We start from the raw sequence: 19120 nt of genomic DNA, 5'->3' as shown, positions 1-19120 counted from the left end.
TTTTTCTTTCAGCTCAGAGAATGGATAAAAGAAGAAGATTACTTTATTGACAAAAAGAACTGCCCTACTCTGTAATCTGTGGAGCTGCCATTCTATGATTTATGATTATAACCAATATTTTGACTTTTGACATAAGCGCGATAAACTTAACCTAAACAAATTTTACTCACACGTGATTTGTGGCCCAGAAGGGCAATCATTTACCATCAAAATGGTATCCAAAAAAGTTAAAAAGGTAATTTTATTTTACAGCAATTATTATTATTCACTAACTTTGTATTAATTGATTTGACTTTGTTATGTATGCTTACTAATCGCACATTGTTTCAGTATTCTACTGGAGAGGCTTCAAAATACATAACCAGAAGGGCAGCATTACGTAAACTACAAGTGTCCCTGAGAGAATTCCGAAGACTTTGTATTTTGAAAGGTATATACCCAAGAGAACCCAGGAATCGTAAGAAAGCGCAAAAGGGGGACACAGGTGTAAAGACTCTGTATAGCCTTAAAGATATACAATTTTTACTACATGAACCAATAGTATGGAAATTAAGAGACATCAAAACAAATAGTCGAAAAATTGCTAAAGCTAGGGCATTGAAAGATTATGAGAAGATCCATAAATTCAACAATAACTATCCCACATTGAAGTTGGACCATATTGTCAAAGAAAGATATCCGACATTCATTGATGCTCTGAGAGATCTTGATGATTGCTTGACATTATGCTTTTTATTCAGTACATTCCCTTCGATGCCACATATACCTAGAGATCAGTCTCAGTTGTGCCAAAGATTAACAACTGAATTTATGCACTATGTGATTGAAGCTAAGGCCTTGAGGAAAGTGTTTGTATCTATTAAGGGATATTATTTCCAGGCTGAAATCAAAGGACAGAAGGTAACATGGATTGTTCCTCATCATTTCTCTTTTGAACCTCAAAATCGTACTGATGTGGACTTCAAACTAATGTCCATATTTGTTGAATTTTATACAGTCATGTTAGGCTTTGTTAACTTCAGGTTATATCACACTTTGAATTTACATTATCCACCTAAATTTCCCTCTGTTGCCCCAAACAATGTTGAAAAGCAGCTTGTAGATGAAGATGTTTTCGTTGCTGAAAGAATTGCTGCTCTAAACTGTAGCATCGCTAAAATATCTAGTGAAGTTGTGGAAGAAGAAGTGGAGATAGATGATTTCTCAAACGAGGATGATCCAGAAAAGATGATGGAAATTAAGAAGGAAGCTGAAAGTTTGAAGAACTTGAAAACATTATTCAAGGGCTTGAAAATTTTTGTGAATAGAGAAGTTCCTAGAGAGCCATTAGTTTTTATGATCAGATGTTTCGGGGGTGAGGTGTCCTGGGATAAATTACTTTTTGTTGGTGCTACATTCGATGAGAATGATGAATCTATCACCCATCAAATTGTTGATAGGCCTTCCATGGATAAACAGTACATTTCAAGATATTATGTGCAACCTCAATGGGTTTTTGACAGTATAAACAGACGTCAATTAATGCCAGTGAACCAATACTTTATGGGTGAAACACTGCCGCCCCATTTATCACCATTTACTAATGAAGGTTACACTGATGTTTACATACCACAAGAAGAAAGAGCTTTAAATGACCCTTCGCTATGGGAAAAATTACACAACAAAGATAACCAAGAAGTAGAAAGCAGTTCAGAAGAAGAGGAAGAGGAAATTGTAAACAAAGATGAATCTAATGTAGATGATAAAGCCGAGTCAGAAACTGAAGATCAGCAAGAAGGAAGTGCTCCCAAGAAGGTTAGTTGAATCCCTCTCTTATCAATATCCATAAGTGCATATATCATACGTGACTAATTGTAATTCTTTTTTACAGAGGAAGTTATCAGTCACACCTGGTCAATTATACAAAGAGGATCCTCTGAAACAGAGTAGAGAAGCAAGGCAGGAGTATCGTTTACGTGAGAAAATGGTCAAAAATAAGCATAAACGTCTATATAAGAGCATGATGGAAGGAAAACGTAAAAGGAAGAAGGAAATCTGGCTATTACGTAAAAAAAGGCGTCTACATGAAGAAGCAACTGCTGCTGAGAAGAAGGCTACAAAGAAAAATAAAAGTGTATCTAACTGAACATATGATTAAAGAGATTCTCCAAAAGTATAAATGGTTTTTTCATTTCCAAATTTGTGAAACAGAGTGCCTCAACTGATTAACTGATTATTCATCCCTCAAGTTTCTTCACATATCATTTCAGGAATTTAAGACAATCTAAGTATGGAAAGTAATTTTTTTGTTCAACTTGAATTCTGATCATATAACCACTTTTTGTAAAATCTTTTGCTCACAAAAAATCATTGAATACCTAATCCTAATGTATATTACATATATGGAACCCAGACTAGTAGACCCCTTTAAATATCCAAAAGATAAAATAAGGAAATATGAATGAGCATTACAGAAATGATGAAAGTATTGTGTGTGACTTGCACATTATAATAACACTGTTATTATATCATGTGAGCTGGAAGTTTATTGTGCAAACCAGGCTTCCACATCTAATTTGACTTAATGAACTTGTTTTAATGCTTAGTTGATATAAGTGGTTGGGGATTATTTCGCATTTTTCACAATCTTCACCAAATCTTTCGAGAATCTCATATCGCAAATAAAGTATACCCTATAATATGGTGGTCATGGGTAACTGCTATGAATCACTGATGAAAAGCTGCATGTATATTTGTACGAACACATTTTCGATGAAAATTTGGTCCATATGACCAATTATTTATTGTTTTAGTCATTTCTGCAATATTGGTTTCATTTTACTATATTAGCAACATTTGACTTGAATATTTATCTGTTTAACCAGACATCCTTTTCGACTTACTAGTGAAACTGTTTAGTGCTTAGTTTAGGGAGGGTACCCTCCATAGCTTAGTTGATATGATCACCAATTTTTCAAAAATATACATACCAACCCCGCATCGCAAATAATGTATTGGTTATTATTTCCTTTTAATATGATGGTCGTGGGTGGGAAACCTCTTACAAATCCCTAATGATTAGCTGCATGCTGCATCTATAGCAAAGAGTATCAACTTTGATTATTGATACTCTTTGTCTATAGACACCAGTTGGTGTCTACCTATACTTCTATACTGTGCATCTGTATTCCGACAACCTACTTTTCGAATAAATTTCAGGTCACTTGACAATCAGTATTTTTAATGAATTATTGTCTTTGCTCAAAAAGTATAAACATTTAGACGATTTATACTTCATAATTGTGTTGCATAAAAGATAACATATGATATATATACATTTTATCTGATATCCCAAAGAATCGATCTTTGGGGAATATTGTATACAGGATGTACGGGAAATCTCCCGGATTCGGATAAAAATTAAAAAAATAAGTTCCCATCTTTTTTTTCTAGCTAGAAAAAAAAAGATGGCTAGCGTAGTAGGAGGGCTAGCGGCCCTCCCTACTGGAATAAATTTTAAACAACTTAATATAATTTAATGAAAATTTGATATGTTAAACAGTAGTAATAATGAACTCTTAAAATACTGCCCACAAATTTTTAGCTTGTTTAGTTTCCCAGGGGCGGACTTAGGTTGTACCAAGGAGATCTCCTTGGGTTGTACCTACATTTTAATGCTTACATTTTTTACACCCTCTATTTGATAAGGAGTTGAAAAAAATAAATTTGAATACCTTGAACATCAAACAAATAAAAGGTACTCTTTTTAAATGTCGATAAAATGCACCATTCCCGAAAAACAAAAAATAATAAAAAAGTAATCTTTTATTTCTATTAAAATAAAACATGAATTTCAATTTTTCTTATATGCAATGAAGTTTGATGCGAAACACAGAACACAATGCGAAAGTTGTTCAAGAAACAGAAAGTTTAAGTTTATGTTATTGAATCCGACAAAATTACAAAGATTCTTTAACAACGCAGTTTTGGCCCAGGAAGACACCTTTAACAACCTAGTCCACCCCTGGTAAACTAAAACAAACTAATTAAAATTTAAATGCAGTATTTTCAGAGGTCCTCATACTACTTATGTATATCAAATTTCCATTAAATTATATTAAGTAGTTCAAAATTTATTCTAGTAAAATGGATATCCAGTGGCGTCCATTTAGGACACCCATAGACTAATCCTTTATTAGTCTATGAGGAGGCCGTATCTCCGTAGAGAGGGTCGCTAGGAAAAAAAATTATGTGTGCATACTCCTGTGGAATGGAGGTGAGATCGGCTTATACTTATTTTAGTGTTCTGGTAGTTGGAAGGAAAAAATTCATAAATTCCTGATTTGAAACTTAACAATTTACTCAATAAATAGGTTCGCATGTATACATTGTTGAGATGAAGAAGTTCAAACAAAATTCAGTCCACTACTTCGATTTTCTTCAATCTCTTTGGTTGGGATTCGTTAACATCGCGAGTTAATTGAAGATATTGCCCTTTGACCATCTCTAGCTGCGAACTACATCGCCATTCCACTCCAAACTCTTCACATGTTTTTATAAAAGTGGGATAAAGAAACTTGAGTTTTCCGTGATCTATGGTTGGGAATAAATGGTGAAGGGCATGATCTCCGAAGTGAGTTATAACAAGAAAAGGAGAGCGGTTTATTTCCCTTCTGTCTGAAACTGCGTCCATTTGGAAGACGCCGAAGTCCATCTCTTCCTTCGGTCTGAAATTTTAAGGATATTATTCAATATGGTTGGACGTACAACGTAGACATCATCATTATTCACATCCAATATCAATTTACGACGTCCCCTCTAACTCGAGGGGCTATTTGAGGGCCTCATGCAGCAGCAGAAAAAAACTCGATTGTCTCTCAATTCAGGAGGTTTTTCACAATCTGACATCGTTTTTCAGAACTGAAAAAAGGCATAAAAACGGTGCGGAATGTTAACAGTTTCGACCGATGTCGGAATCCTGAATTGAAAACTAAAATTCCCTTTCAAAAATTAAAATTAAATAAAAATTATTTAAAACGGCAGAATTTCTCTAAAATGAGGGTGCATTTTTGCGTGAAAAATGAATCATCATTACAAGTTGTTTACAATTTATTCAGCAGCAAAGTTTCGGGAATTCTATATATGCCCTTCCTCAGGCTAAAAAACACACATAAAGTAATTATACGAAACATGTGACCAAAACAAAATTTTAACCGAACAACACAATAGGTATAATACTTCTACACATTGTATAATAACAACAAATCATGAAATCTACAACCGAAATAGAAATCACACCAGCTCACCTTGTGAATAAAGCAAAAGGATGATTTTTTTCATTTGAATAATTCAAAAATCGTGCGGTGAAAATAAATAGGCTGACGTACCGGTCTGCAGGTTCATCCATTCGAATATAAAACAGGAAAACACAAGATGGAAAGTGGTATGCTATTAAAAACTATTTTATTTATTTAATCTGATTGGAATATGCGATGTTCAATGAACCTGATTGTTTTGCGATTCTTTGTCGTTAACAATTTTACAATGTCAGAAGTTTTTTTAATTTTTTTTTCGTTTTTTCAATTTTCTACTGAGTAACCACTGGTATATCTATGGGAGATGATTCCCCAATATAAGGGTCCTGTAGCGCTCCTCGAACAACTGAAGAACAGCAGTTTTGGTCTCCTGCTTCGTATAAGTAATTGATGTGTACCTATATTTTTCAGCCTGAGCGCCCTGAGGAAGGGGAATAGAATTCCCGAAACTTTGCTGCTGAATAAATTGTAAATAACTGATGTGTGTCTCTTGTGACTGCTAAACCTTCCTTGTTATTTTAGTTCACAAACGGTTTTATCGAATATGAATTGATTTCTATAGTCTTATTTCATTTATTTGATGAATCATTTTCGAACACAAGATATATATCACCCACGTGTCTTCCAAATTTCACATTATTTAAGTAATACACCATTCCACAGCCTAGGCCAATTATAGAATGGGAGAAATTTACAATAAAAAATGATACGATAATTTAACTTCGTGTACAATTTGTGACTAAGCTAAACAAACAATAAGCACCTTTATAATACCCAAAGCAGAGCATGAGCTGAAAAAAACTCCATTGGAGAAAAAAGCTCACACTCGCGATAAAAAAAAAAAATAAATTTAACCAAAAATGGCCCTTTTTACATCAGATGGATTGCAATGAAATATATCAATAATGTCCTGATGGGACATGTAATCACTACACATTCTATACAGAGGCGAAAAAAGAAGTACATTAGAACGTGGAAAAGGTAGGTAAAATGTGGTCATATTTCGCACGGGTAGTCTAGGAACATGAAAATTTATAAGGGCAAGCAAGTAGGGACAATCAATTACCGAGGATAAAATCTTCATCAGGAACAGAATACCTAAATAAGTACGCCGTCGCTCTAGAGAATTAACTTCAAATCTACTTAAAAGATTTGCATGTGCAGTACCCCTGTTTGGATAAACACCGTCAATTCGAAAACATATATACTTCAAAAATTCAAAATTCAATTATGATCTTAACGACCCATAAAAATTCAAAGATCCCAACTCTGGAAACTAAGTTGATCGCTATATCTAATGAATATTTGTATTCTGCATATTTTTTCGTATAATGCGCCGTTTTCCAGTAATTTGCTCAAAAATTGAAAAGTAGGCTGTGAAATTTGAAAAATTGGGTACCTACTTTGGCTGAACAAAACTCCGTTTAAAATCCACAGATGTGTAGTGTCACAGATTTTTAGCTAGTTATTCTGAAGGTTATTTTGTTTTTTCAGGGGGGGACACAGCTCATATTATGAAAACTCAAAATGGCTATATCTTTTTATCAGGGCCGAATCGGAAAAAATAGTATGAGAAAAAAGTGTTGCTGTTGACCTCAAGAATTAATCTACTGTTGAAATATTTGTACGAGTCAAAGACTGACCCCTGACCCTGTATATTCAAATATATATTTTGTTGCGCCGCCACTGTGAATCACTGAGAAAATTTTAACTGTATCGATATGGAAAATTGAGTAGCTCATAATAGTACTTCGTCAGATAAGACGCGTGTCGAAAGTTGACATAAAATTATCCCCCCCCCCCCAAATCATTCCTGGAGCCGCTATTTTACATACGTAGCAAATAGCGAGTAACAATGGTAATTTACCTAGATGCGTCTCCATCGTGAAATAACATCGGATGATGATGACCAGCATTTACGCCTACTATTCCAAAATGAAAACTCGCACTTGTAATTATCCAGGCAAACATTAAAATACAACGGGACAAACTCTGGTCAGTGCCCAAGTATTGCATCACTAAAATTGAAAATGGCAGAAACGTTGTCCATGGCACTTCTCCATTCATTGAAATGTTCGAGATGAGGCTGGAAAAAAAAAACTTGAAGATTGAAATAAATATCGAATTAAAACAAAAGATACTTACGTTTTTACCCATGATACAAGAAAGAGGAAAACATACACTATGGGTCCATAGAACCAAGACAAATATTTCAATAAGGGGTGCTTCTTATATGGTAACCAATGGAAAAAGGGTTCTATTGAAGATATCTCCATGTCGGATATAGTGTTTGTGTACAGATGATGGCTGATGGCGTGACTAATTCTCCATTCCCTTAAATTAGAATTGATATAGTTATTTTATTCAGAACCTATTTTTAATTTCCAAAGATTAGTGTTTTTTTGACAGAAGTTATAGAACCATTCAAAATGAATCATCAAAAACCTCTTCCTTGGAACTTTGGAACAAGCTACTTAAATTTTCCCACATTAGACACTCACCTGGAAGACATCATGGTGAAATCGAAATAATACATCCTGAAGTTATCCCTCTGGTGAAAAAAATTATGAGCAGCTATAGACGTATAGCTCAACAGAACACCTGACAAAGATCCTAGCAAAAAACTGAAGCTATAAGTCGCTAACCAAGCTGTTAATACATACGAAAGGAATAAGGAATCTGCAATAATTTCGGATTGTTTGGCGAATTTTGAGGGAATTTTGCCAACCTCCTGACGTATCCTCTTTTTCAGCGTCTTATAAAATCCGTTTTCGTGAAATGTAAAAGGATAATTCCTAGCACTTTTCGCTTTTCTCTCGAAGTATTTCGGAAGGATTTTTTGAGCTGTCTCCTGAATGTGATAAGTTTCGAAAGCTTCCGTGATGTCAGTACCCTGAAAAAACATATCGTAGTTGGATTTTATAGGATCATTTTTTGCACATATCTGGATCTCATTAAAATTAATGATGATTGTTTGAGATCCGCATCTGAATATAAACAAGGCAATTACTCTGGAAGTTTACAAGTGCAGTCAATTGAAACTTTCATCGTTTTTTTTTAATATCCTGCGATATTCATTCAACATCTACTGGAGCCATAAGCATAAATTTCAAAAAATTATTAAGTATTAGTTGATGAAATAATCCCAAAATACGTTAACCATAGATAGTAAAACAATTGAATTAATATGAACTTGTTTTTCGACGTCGAATTAACAGAAAAGTGATCATAATATATCTATTATCCATGGAAATATAGGAACCTTTACCTTCATGCCAAAGATTATAGAGTAGAAAGATAGGAAACGCCCTCATATCGCTAGTACTAAAAACCGACTACATTTTGGCCAGTGAAAACACATTTGACAATGAGATGGCGCTGAAAACGTATTATCAATACAGAAAAACTGTTTAATAACAGTTTTCTCTTTTATAATTGAGGGGCGCGAAATTCGAATTCTATTCCTTGTATTCAATTTCAATATTGACCTTGTTGAGACCAGAAAACAAACATCCTGAGCGACAAAACGAAAGGATGGTTTTGTTTTGTGACCAGGATGTTAGTTTTCATCTGAACATTGTTTGGAATCGATTGGTATCAATGAAATACGCTGTTGGATGTGATAAATTTTTATTTGCAATCTATAATGAATTTACAAAAATTCATGAATGAATAACGAATAGAGCTTTGACTAGGATACAAGAGTACATGGTTATCTGCTATAGTTACGTGAAAGGTGTTTTTTCTGTGAAAAAGTTTCGAATTAATAAACTGAGTTGAATTTTTACAATTTATATCAGAAATAGATATGAACCAATATTCAATTTACCGTCATAGGATACATATTTCCGTTAGTTACATATTATTTACAAAATTTTCAGAACCACAATTGAAAAAAACCTTACAGAGGTATACAAGCCTTGTATTCAAGCCCGTCAGTATAATTTCTTCATGCTTTTTCATGATTTCTTCATGGTATGGTCTCTTTATGACACAATATACAAATTGATTGACGAATGAACAGTCACAGGAGGTTTCATAAAACTTTGACTTTCCAAACAACAATTTGACAGTCAACCGATTCCCAAAACGAAATCCATAAAACTTTTGCATTTCTGAATATATTGAAGGCAATTGATAATCTTTGAATGGACGTGTAAAAGTCATAATTTCCCCTAAATGAGCCCTTCATTAAGGGATGCTTCCTGCATACAACAATTCACGTGGATAAACAGTTCTCGATCGACTTGCAGTAAAATGTTCATTGCACATGGTGTAGTCAGTAGTGTTTGCAACGCCTTTACGCCCTTCAAATTGTATCCAGTTCGTAGCACTGAAAATAAAAATCAATGAATGACCGAGTCACATGGTTACCAGTTAATACTTACATTCCCATTTTCTTCACCATACAATAATTTTCGAACGATATTCTGAGGTTTTCGCCAAGAAATTAGAAAACAATTTCAATAATCAGCAACTAGAACGAGCTCGAAAAACAAAAGGCGATACGAGGTTGTCTATGGATACGAGAATCAAAACATTCAAAACCGCTTTGATCAAAATGGACATATGACTCTGACATCTCGCAAAATTTCATATGTCTCTCGAATTAAAATTTTAACCAGTCTTAAAAACACATTTGAAACACAGATGGCGCTCACATCACTCTAGTCGCTTCGTTTCCTATCTTTCTACTCTATAATCTTTGCTTCATGCTATTATCTTGATCATTGTTACATTTAGTACTTTTATAAGCACTGCCTATATTCTCATCATTTTGTAATACTGATAATTCATAAATAACTGATTTATGAACCTGAACCCAAAGATTATAGAGTAGAAAGATATAGGAAACAAAGCGACTAAAGTGATGTGAGCGCCATCTGTGTTTCAAATGTGTTTTTGAGGCCCTTAGACTGGTTAAAATTTTAATTCGAGGGACATATGAAATTTTGCGAGATGTCAGAGTCAGATGGCCATTTTGATCAAACAGATTTTGAATATTTTCGTTCTCGTTGTATATTTATATGGTTCTCGTATACATAGACAACCTCGTATCGCCTTTTGTTTTTCAAGCCCGTTCTAGTTGCTGATTATTGAAATTTTTGTCTAATTTCTTGGCGAAAACTTCAGAATATCGTTCGAAAATTATTGTATGGTGAAAAACTGTGGATCAAATAAAACGAACTTTACTAAGGAAAATGGGAATGTAAATATTAAAACTGGTAACATGTGACCCGGTCTTTCATTGATTTTTATTTTCGGTGCTACGATGTGGATTAAATTTTCAGGGTGTAAAGGCCTGCAAGCACTACTGACTACACCATGTGCAATGAACATTTTACTGCAAGTCGATTGAGAACTGTTCATCCACGTAAATTGTTGTATGCAGGAAGCACCCCTTGCATGAAGGGCTCATTTAGGGGAAATTAAAAGTCAAAGTTTTATGAAACCTTCTGTGAGAGTTTTGTTCATTCATTAATCCATTTGTATAGTGTGTCATAAAGAGACCATACCATGAAGAAATCATAAAAAAGAATGGAGAAATTATACTGACGGGCTTGAATACGTTCTTGTATAACAGTCAATTCACGGGCCGAAGTGCACTTCGGCACGGAAGCTTAGAAGATGGCGTTCTCTGTTACCATTCACAATGAAATTCAAGACAAAATTTCTTGCAAGTTGCAAACTATCACTTCGGCAAGGAATTTCGTGCCGGCTATGGATGATGCTGATGCTTATGTTTTGATAAGTTACATTTTTGATTCATTTGAGTATTTGGTTCCAAGATTATTGCGAATGGTAAATTTCGTGCCGAAGTGCACTTCGGCCCGCGAATTGATTGTGAATGCAGCTTAATACCTCTGTGAGGTTTTTTTCAATTGTGGTTCTGAAAATGTTGTAAATAATGGCTGTATTCGGGTTCGACTTTTGTACGGTCCGAGAATTGTTCTAAAACTGCGCAAAAGTGTTGCGCCCTAGTATAAAATTCTCTGCGCAGTTCTAGAACCATTCTCGGACTGTCCGAAAGCCGAACCCGAATACAGCTATTATGTAAGTAACGGAAATGTGTATCCTATGACGGTAAATTGAATATTGGTTCATATCAATTTATGATATGAATTGTACAAATTCAACTAAGTTTAAGTTTATTAATTCAAAACGTTTTAACAGAAAAAACACCTTTGACGTACCTATAGCAGATAACCATATACTCTTGTATCCTAGTCAAAGGTCTATTCCTTGACCCTAATTTCAAATTTTTGTACATTTTTATTGATTTCAAATAAAAATTTATCACATCCAACCGCGTATTTCATTGATACCAATCGATTCCAAACAATGTTCAGATGAAAACTAACATCCTGGTCACAAAACAAAACCATCCTTTTGTTTTGTCGCTCATGATGTTTGTTTTCTTGTCTCAACAATGTCAGTATTGAAATTCAATACAAGGAATATAATTCGAATTTCGCGCCCCTCAATTATAAAGCAGAAAACTGTTATTAAACAGTTTTTCTGCATTGATAATACGTTTTCAGCGCCATCTCATTGTCAAATGTGTTTTCACTGGCCAAAATGTAGTCGGTTTTTAGTACTAGCGATATAAGGGCGTTTCCTATCTTTCTACTCTATAATCTTTACCTGAACCCTAATTTAAGTGACAATCGAATTTCTATTGTTTCATGAAGTATTAATTTGAAACACAAAGTCGTGGACCAGGTATAGTGTTACAAGAATCTAACATACACTTTAATGATTCAACAAAATAATTGTGAATCACGCGAAATAATGAAAGTTTCAATGATCCCCTGATACCCCCTTGGATACCACATTTTCAGCATTTTTCAAATACCTAATAAAGAAATCTTCACCTTCGTCATCCTCAGCCATTCTTTGCCGCCAGGATGTTGGTCGATGAAATCTGTGAGGTCGTACAACTCGTCGTGTATCCTCCACAGGCCTTCTGCTCCCTCATCCGCCCTTTTGCCTGCCAACCAAATGTCACCACTATGAAGGGGGTGGTCCCTGTTTGTCGGATATTTTATCCCAAAACTCGATCCGATTTGTGACAAGCCTTTCACAGACTTTCGAGGCAAATCTTTGGATACATCAGGAAAGAAGTTCTTGTAAACTTCCATGCTTTTCTGTGAATATAAAAATTATCGCAAATGAGTTGACCAATATTGGTAGTTTTCACTTTTTCTCAATAATCAGTTATATGAGGCACAGGTTAGGGTATTTCTTCAATTTTGTATGGTTCGATCGAAGGAAAAAGTCTTCTTTCTATATTCAAGAGGAAGAGGATATTATAGAGGCATAAAGTTTTTTGTCGGAAAAAAAATTTGCCAATGGTCGGTTTTTCACATTACAAATTTGAAAACCTCTAGATATTCTTTTCTTCAAAAGCCAATCACGCAATAATACAATTTTCAATATCGTATGCAATTACCTCTACTCAACAGTGAAAAAATGGAATAAGGCAGTTTGGTAAACAGTAAAATGACATACCACATGAATATTTCGGCATTTGAATAACTTTTGTTGATCCCACTATAATAAATTGACCAAATGCAGAACTTGGCAGTATACAAGCTTGCTTAGACTGCAGGTTCTGTAACCCAATTTTGTGAATTTTTTTTTTTCCAAATGTACATTTTCTTTATGATGAATAAAGTTAAATTGAATTGAAAAATTGAAATAATCGCTTCATTTTACTCACAGTTTTTACTTCTAGAACTTCTAGATAATGTCGAGATACCACTATTGGACAGAGAAGATTTTTAATATGAACGTTTCCCTTGAAAATTATGAATAGCAAATTCCATTCATTAGAATCCAGAAACTGAATAATTCAAAAAAGTATTGAAACCAAATTTAAATGGCAGATAATGAATTTTCCCACATTAGCTATATTATCAAAACCTCATAAATAAGTATACAGAAGCGGAACTGATTTGTACCATCAGATCTTTTAATCAGAACAAAATAAATAGGTACTACTAGCTACCTACCGACTCCTTTTCATTCTTGAAGAGGAACTATTTTCGAGAACATAAAATTTTTAGGGAAAAAACAGATTTTACACATTTCTTATAGGTTATGGGAAATATTCAGGTCCATTAGAAATTTTATAGGAGAGATGTTAGAAATGGTCGTCAATTTTGATTATTTTTTCCACGCAATAGCATCCGAAAAAAGCCAGAAAACTGGCCTATTAATTGTTTACAATTACTGGAAAATACATCAAACGTGAAGAATATGGATGTATAGTTGTGACGGATAAAATTTGATTCATAAAATAATGCCGTTATCGATATGATAAGACATTGTTATTGAAGGCTTTAAATGTTGTTTAATAATAAGTATTGGCAATGCTTTCTTCACATTTTTGGATGAAAGTTAGATGAAGAAATGGATATATTACTACACAATCAATAGGTAAGGTAATGTATCCATATATTACCTATTATTATGTCTAAGAGAATAATGTTTAAATTAAATTTTTTTAAACCTGCAAATTACTACGAAGGTGTAGAAGTGCCACATAATATTCTAAAAATATTTTTCGGCAAATTCCGACTTCAAAATCGGAATTTTAAATTCTGATTGTACTAATGAAATTAGTTGAATTGAATTCGGTTTTTATTCATATGTGTACAGGGTGGGCACAATTGGTGATACCTGAACTATACCTTTTTTACCATTTGCACCATTCATTTTGTCTTTTTAAGACAAAATCTTCTTATGTTTTCGAGTTGTAAGCCAAAATTCAAATTTGGGCGATTTCAACTTTTGTCATTATCTCCGTTCCTGTTTGTGCTAGGATGTTGAAATGAAAACATTATACAGACACTTTTTTATAGCAATCCAGTGGCTTACTATGATTTTTTATCATTATTTATTTAATATTCGTTCAGATATTATGAAAAATACAGTTTGTATCTATGTTAAATTTAAAATGAAGAGTATTAAGTGCGCTGAATTATAGATAGAGATCAAACCATGGAGGATTGAATCAAGTATTCAAACGCAAAATAATAATTAAACCATGCGTAGAGACATGTTATTCTGTGATTCAGCCTACTTAATACTCAATCATTTAAAATTCACATACAAACTATATTTTTCATAATATCTGAACGAATCTGAAAGCGATGTATGATGTATGATATATTACTGAAACGGAAAAAAATTGCGTTTCTTTCTAGGTCATTTTAAACGACTGTTTTCATGAGAAAAAATACAACTTTATGTTATACCTCAGCAAATATACCTGTTGGAAAAAATCATAGTACGCCACTGGATTTCTATCAAAAAAGTGTCTCTGTAATGTTTTTATTTCAACCTCCTAGCACAAACAGGAACGGAGATAATGACCAAAGTTTAAATCGCCCAAATTTCAATTTTGGCCTTTAACTCGAAAACAAAAAAAGATAGAGAAATGCAGTTGATGGCATTATTAGTTTCTCGAAAGAAGACGATGAATGGCACATTCATTTTGCTCTTTTTCGTTGGGTTGAAAAGTTGTAGTTCAGGTATCACGAATTTTGCCCACCCTGTACAGTAGGTACATATATCCCTTTTTCAGAAGTGAGATCGAAAGTTTCTCATCACATTCTTCATGTCAAATAACTTTTATGTTCGACAGTATATTGAACAACAGGATATGATGAAGAAGGTGAAAATTTTGCAGTAATTTTCAGTATTTTTCTCAGAAAATATAACAACTTACGTTTTCGCCGTGTCAAAGTCTTCCAGTCCAACACATAGCAATAATAACACCTCACGTATAATTTATCGTCAATACTCAAATGAATTGTCTTTCTAAATCTGAAATTCATTAGATTTCATAACGGATACTCATTATGAACACAAAAATTCCGACCCCGACTGTAGTTAAAACCGAAATGTATACAAATGGAGTATCCTCTTCCTCCCATAGTAATTATGATCGTATTTCGTACGAATAACCTGTTCAGAAGCAAGATCAATATTTTTTTTTGCCTTCATCACCAAGTTTGTAAGGAAAAAACCAATTGGAACCTTGATTCAGTTTAATTGGTTGTTGACTTTGACTTAGAAGTTGAAGTTGACGAATTGTACCGAACGAAATGGTAAAATGAGGTTGAGGGAGAGGTAGATTTGCGCTGTTGTAATAAAAATCCGATGGTTTCATGTACTAAAAACATGAGTAGGTACAAGTACGTATGGAAATCATTTATTTATAATGCGAACACATCAGGATATACTTCTACTTATCTTTATCTGAACTTGATTTTGATGGAAGCCTTGAACTTTGCACGCGGTCAACATTGAAATTCGGAGGCTGGATCCATTTCAACTTTTCCCGAATACCCGAATGTTGATTTCGATGTGAAATTCCGAAAAACAGATTTCTAAGTTCGGAAACTGACAAAATTATCCAACAGCTTGTGTATATATTTTTCTGAATGTCTCGATTTGTAGTACTTTTTGTTTTGGACTTTGTTTCTTATCTACAGTGAGATTATTTTACGAAAAAACATCGGTTGTTTTCCAACTTTGGACTTACGAACATCAGCGAGCATCTCATTCAAGAAGTATTACGAGTGATGATTTGATTTCGGCAATGAATCATACTTATAGATATATTTCGCAATTTCAAAAAGTGAGTAAATGCCTTGTTGTTGCTAAAATTAAATGTAACGAGGAAACAACTTTTTGTTGTAGATTGTAGATATTTCACGACCAGTTCATTTTAAAGCGTTTTTATCTCTTACTATAATATCATTAGGTATACCTATAATTGTTATTAGTTATAATTTCTTATCATTTCATTCGTTTATTTCACTAATTTTCAAACGGAAGGAAATATTCTATCGTTGGTATCAGTTGCACGATTAATGCACTAAACAACCAAAATTGCCCACTTCCAGAGACTTTTTTGAGATGCAGTTAATGCATGGTTTTCGGCATTTTTATTTTTCTAGTGGGTATATTGTTATCAAAGTAAGGAAAAATTTCCTTTAGTATTTTGAAAACAATAAGAGTTAGATATGTTGCACTAGGGAGATAGAATTAAAAAATCATAGAATAAATATATACAAGTGAAGCTCAGAAACGAAAGTTGCTGATTATTTCTATGAATATTTTTATTATTCTTTAATTTGTCCTCAACAAAAAGTATTGAAGAAACTATTTGACATAACCAGAAAAATTAGTTTTCCATCACCTTGTGATTATGAGAAATATTATAGGTTGAAATTAGTTCAAATCAATAAATAATTATAAGCAATTATTATTCTTATTACTAATCTTCACAAATATTTGTACCTATACTATAATATTTCATTGAATTGGAAATGTTACGAGAAATATCTCTAATTTTTTGTTTTTACTTCATTCGAAATTTTTTCGTAATGTATTCAGAATTTTATTTCGTATTGTTGTTCGCGCCATTGTTGTATCTATCTTAGGTTTGAAAAAGAAGCCTATCTGTAGTATGATTATGGATGATTCATCACATTATAATAAGCACTTTAATAACAGATGATACTTCCCATTTTTTACAAATAATATTTATTATCTTGAGTAAAATGGTCACGCCGTCTGTTCAAGGGTCCTTCAAAAAAGAGACCAGTACATAGTCCAACTATGACTAAAGTTAATCCTAGTAGGTACCTACTTAACAAGGGGCTATGGCTGCGCCTGCGTCCACCCTGGAGATAATAAGCAGGATATTCTTTTGTCATCCACCTTGATCTTTGTTTGTGTGTTTCTACTTCTAGTAGAGACTAGTCCTAACAATTATGTTCAGCCTTTATTAAATTTTATTTCGAACATTCAAAATGAAAGTTAAATACATACATTCTGTTATTTCTTCTATACCATTTCTAGAGGACCTCATAAGATCGATAGTTTCTTATGTTTTGTTGTTTTACTTCTTTTATTATTGTTATACAAGAAGTTGGACAACATGGGATAAGCGCAGTAAGTATATCATGCATGTAAAATAGAATTCAGATCAAGTGAACTATATAATAACTGGCATACCTTTTAATGATAGGAAATAACTCGAATAATAATTATTTCACAATTTAAACTACTACTTGATGAGCATTGTGCTTGTTATCTTTTATTCGGCTGAAATCGAAATGAGGTGATGGCGCATAAATTGTTGATAAAATTGTTTATATAGATCATATTCGAAAATAATTTCCATCAGATGTTCCCAATTATTTTATGCGTTAGTTTTTATGTCTATTAAGCAATAATTGATACCTCGAGTTTTCCACTTTCCACATTAACTTCTTAAGTGTTACTAAGTACAGTTTAATAACGACCGCGCTGATATTGAGTCCAAAAAACTTAAAGAGAACGTATCAATTTATATTTCGCTTTATTCTGTGATGACAAGTGATGATTAGTGGTCTTCTTTTAGGTTATTATCAACTAACCTCAAATTTGTAATAAATCAAATCTGTATGAATGATATTATTATGATATTTTCAGGATGAAAGATAGGAGTTAGAGACGATGAACATCAAACATTCCATATTTATAGTTCTTTTATTCAAAACTATAGGACAATTGATCGCAAGTGATACAGATTGCTTATCGTTTGATGTCCTTCTGACTCAAACTATTGACAATACAGGCTTTCATAGGTAGGCACATTGAGATTTACAAAGATATTATTAAAAGTGGAACTAAGCTTTGAGATGATGCATCTTCTCAGCGAATGTCCTATATTATGCTAGTTGTAATACTTCATATCTTAATGTACGTCTTCTCAATTTTAGAGAATTTAAATGGTTACTAGAAATTACTAAGCCTGTGAGGGATGTCATTTCAGAGTACAAATGTAGTTTTATAGTTCAAATAGATATGCCTCAGGGGGCATTTGTCAATCCTGATCAATTATCTGATCTACAGCGAATGGGTATTGTACGTATGATTAACTTAAGATAGCTCAAACTCAAAGCATCAATTTCAGCTTAAGGCTGTGATTGATGGATTTGTCGATGTTGAACAGATTGAACATGAGGCCTCAAATCACACTGTCAACATATTCATTGAGACTGATGATTACACCAAAGTTCCTATTGTTTTACCATTCCATTTGAGATATCAAAGAGCCCAAATATCGGGTGGCTATGCGAAAGTTACATTACCTAAACCCAATTTATTAGCTAGGTGTTCCCAAAAACTGAAAAAGTTTTGTAGTAGAAAATCGGTACTAGCACCTTGTGGCTTGAATAGTCTGAAGAAATGTAGGTGGATGAATTTAACCTACAAAGCAGTGAGTACTTTATCGCTTAAGCTTGTAGGGGTTATTGTTGATGATATACAGAAAGATGGAGCCTATTTGAGATAAAAAATGTCTTAGTTCATATACCAAGTAGGTAAATCCTCCCCTTGGGCCTTGAACCACTCTGAAGATAATAGTTTATGTTGATGTTAACCAAATTAAGAAGTCTTTCCCTTTTAGAAAAAAGGTGGTTTAGATTAGGCCAATAGCGCTCAATTTTCTCATTGGTTAACATTATTTCTGGTTAACAAATGTTATTTGTTTTATTTCAGCTATTCAACATTGACGAGGTTCAAGTTCCTGTTGGAGACCTGGATCATTATCCTTTAGTGTCAATAGTTTCTCTATTGATAGGATGTTTTGGTTGCATATATGTGTTGTCCCTTTTATCAATGTTTTCTAAGAAACCATTATTTGTACAAAAAATTGAATAAAACCTCAATATCACATTTTGCTTGAGTTTATTTTATGTGTTGAATCTACTGATATTGGGTATTGACTTTGCAAAATTGATTTATCCACCTATTCATAA

General features: G+C 33.4%; 3 protein-coding genes across 9 annotated transcripts; 2 read left to right on the top strand and 1 right to left on the bottom strand.

Annotated features, from left to right (window-relative positions):
• The first annotated feature begins 74 nt into the window (after positions 1-74).
• Positions 75-2159, top strand: LOC123317336 (pescadillo homolog). Its single transcript, XM_044903811.1, has 3 exons — positions 75-235; positions 331-1794; positions 1871-2159. The coding sequence occupies exons 1-3, from the start codon at positions 212-214 to the stop codon at positions 2123-2125; spliced, it is 1743 nt and encodes a 580-aa protein (XP_044759746.1). The 5' UTR covers positions 75-211; the 3' UTR covers positions 2126-2159.
• Positions 2160-4314: 2155 nt separating this feature from the next.
• Positions 4315-17615, bottom strand: LOC123316456 (cytochrome b5-related protein-like). Of its 6 annotated transcripts, none has more exons than XM_044902528.1 (6): positions 17559-17615; positions 12170-12442; positions 7796-8187; positions 7440-7628; positions 7162-7380; positions 4315-4706 (listed from the first exon to the last, which is right to left on the bottom strand). In XM_044902528.1, the coding sequence occupies exons 2-6, from the start codon at positions 12434-12436 to the stop codon at positions 4397-4399; spliced, it is 1377 nt and encodes a 458-aa protein (XP_044758463.1). In that variant the 5' UTR covers positions 12437-12442; positions 17559-17615; the 3' UTR covers positions 4315-4396. The 6 variants fall into 6 exon arrangements, with proteins under 6 accessions (XP_044758463.1, XP_044758461.1, XP_044758459.1 ...); XM_044902526.1 differs by lacking the exon at positions 17559-17615 and adding an exon at positions 17331-17534; XM_044902524.1 differs by lacking the exon at positions 17559-17615 and adding an exon at positions 15031-15195.
• On the top strand, positions 15655-19040 carry LOC123316457 (phosphatidylinositol-glycan biosynthesis class X protein-like). 2 transcript variants are annotated; one of them, XM_044902530.1, is made up of 6 exons: positions 15656-15945; positions 16955-17267; positions 17790-17944; positions 18080-18224; positions 18274-18579; positions 18861-19040. In XM_044902530.1, the coding sequence occupies exons 3-6, from the start codon at positions 17814-17816 to the stop codon at positions 19020-19022; spliced, it is 744 nt and encodes a 247-aa protein (XP_044758465.1). In that variant the 5' UTR covers positions 15656-15945; positions 16955-17267; positions 17790-17813; the 3' UTR covers positions 19023-19040. The 2 variants fall into 2 exon arrangements, with proteins under 2 accessions (XP_044758466.1, XP_044758465.1); XM_044902531.1 differs by lacking the exon at positions 16955-17267 and having other exon boundaries at positions 15655-15945.
• The last annotated feature ends 80 nt before the right edge of the window (positions 19041-19120 follow it).

Source organism: Coccinella septempunctata, chromosome 7 (genome assembly GCF_907165205.1).
Source record: "Coccinella septempunctata chromosome 7, icCocSept1.1, whole genome shotgun sequence".
Taxonomy (NCBI): Eukaryota; Metazoa; Arthropoda; class Insecta; order Coleoptera; family Coccinellidae; genus Coccinella; species Coccinella septempunctata.
Note: the sequence above shows the minus strand (reverse complement) of the source record. Positions and strands in the feature narration are given on the sequence as shown.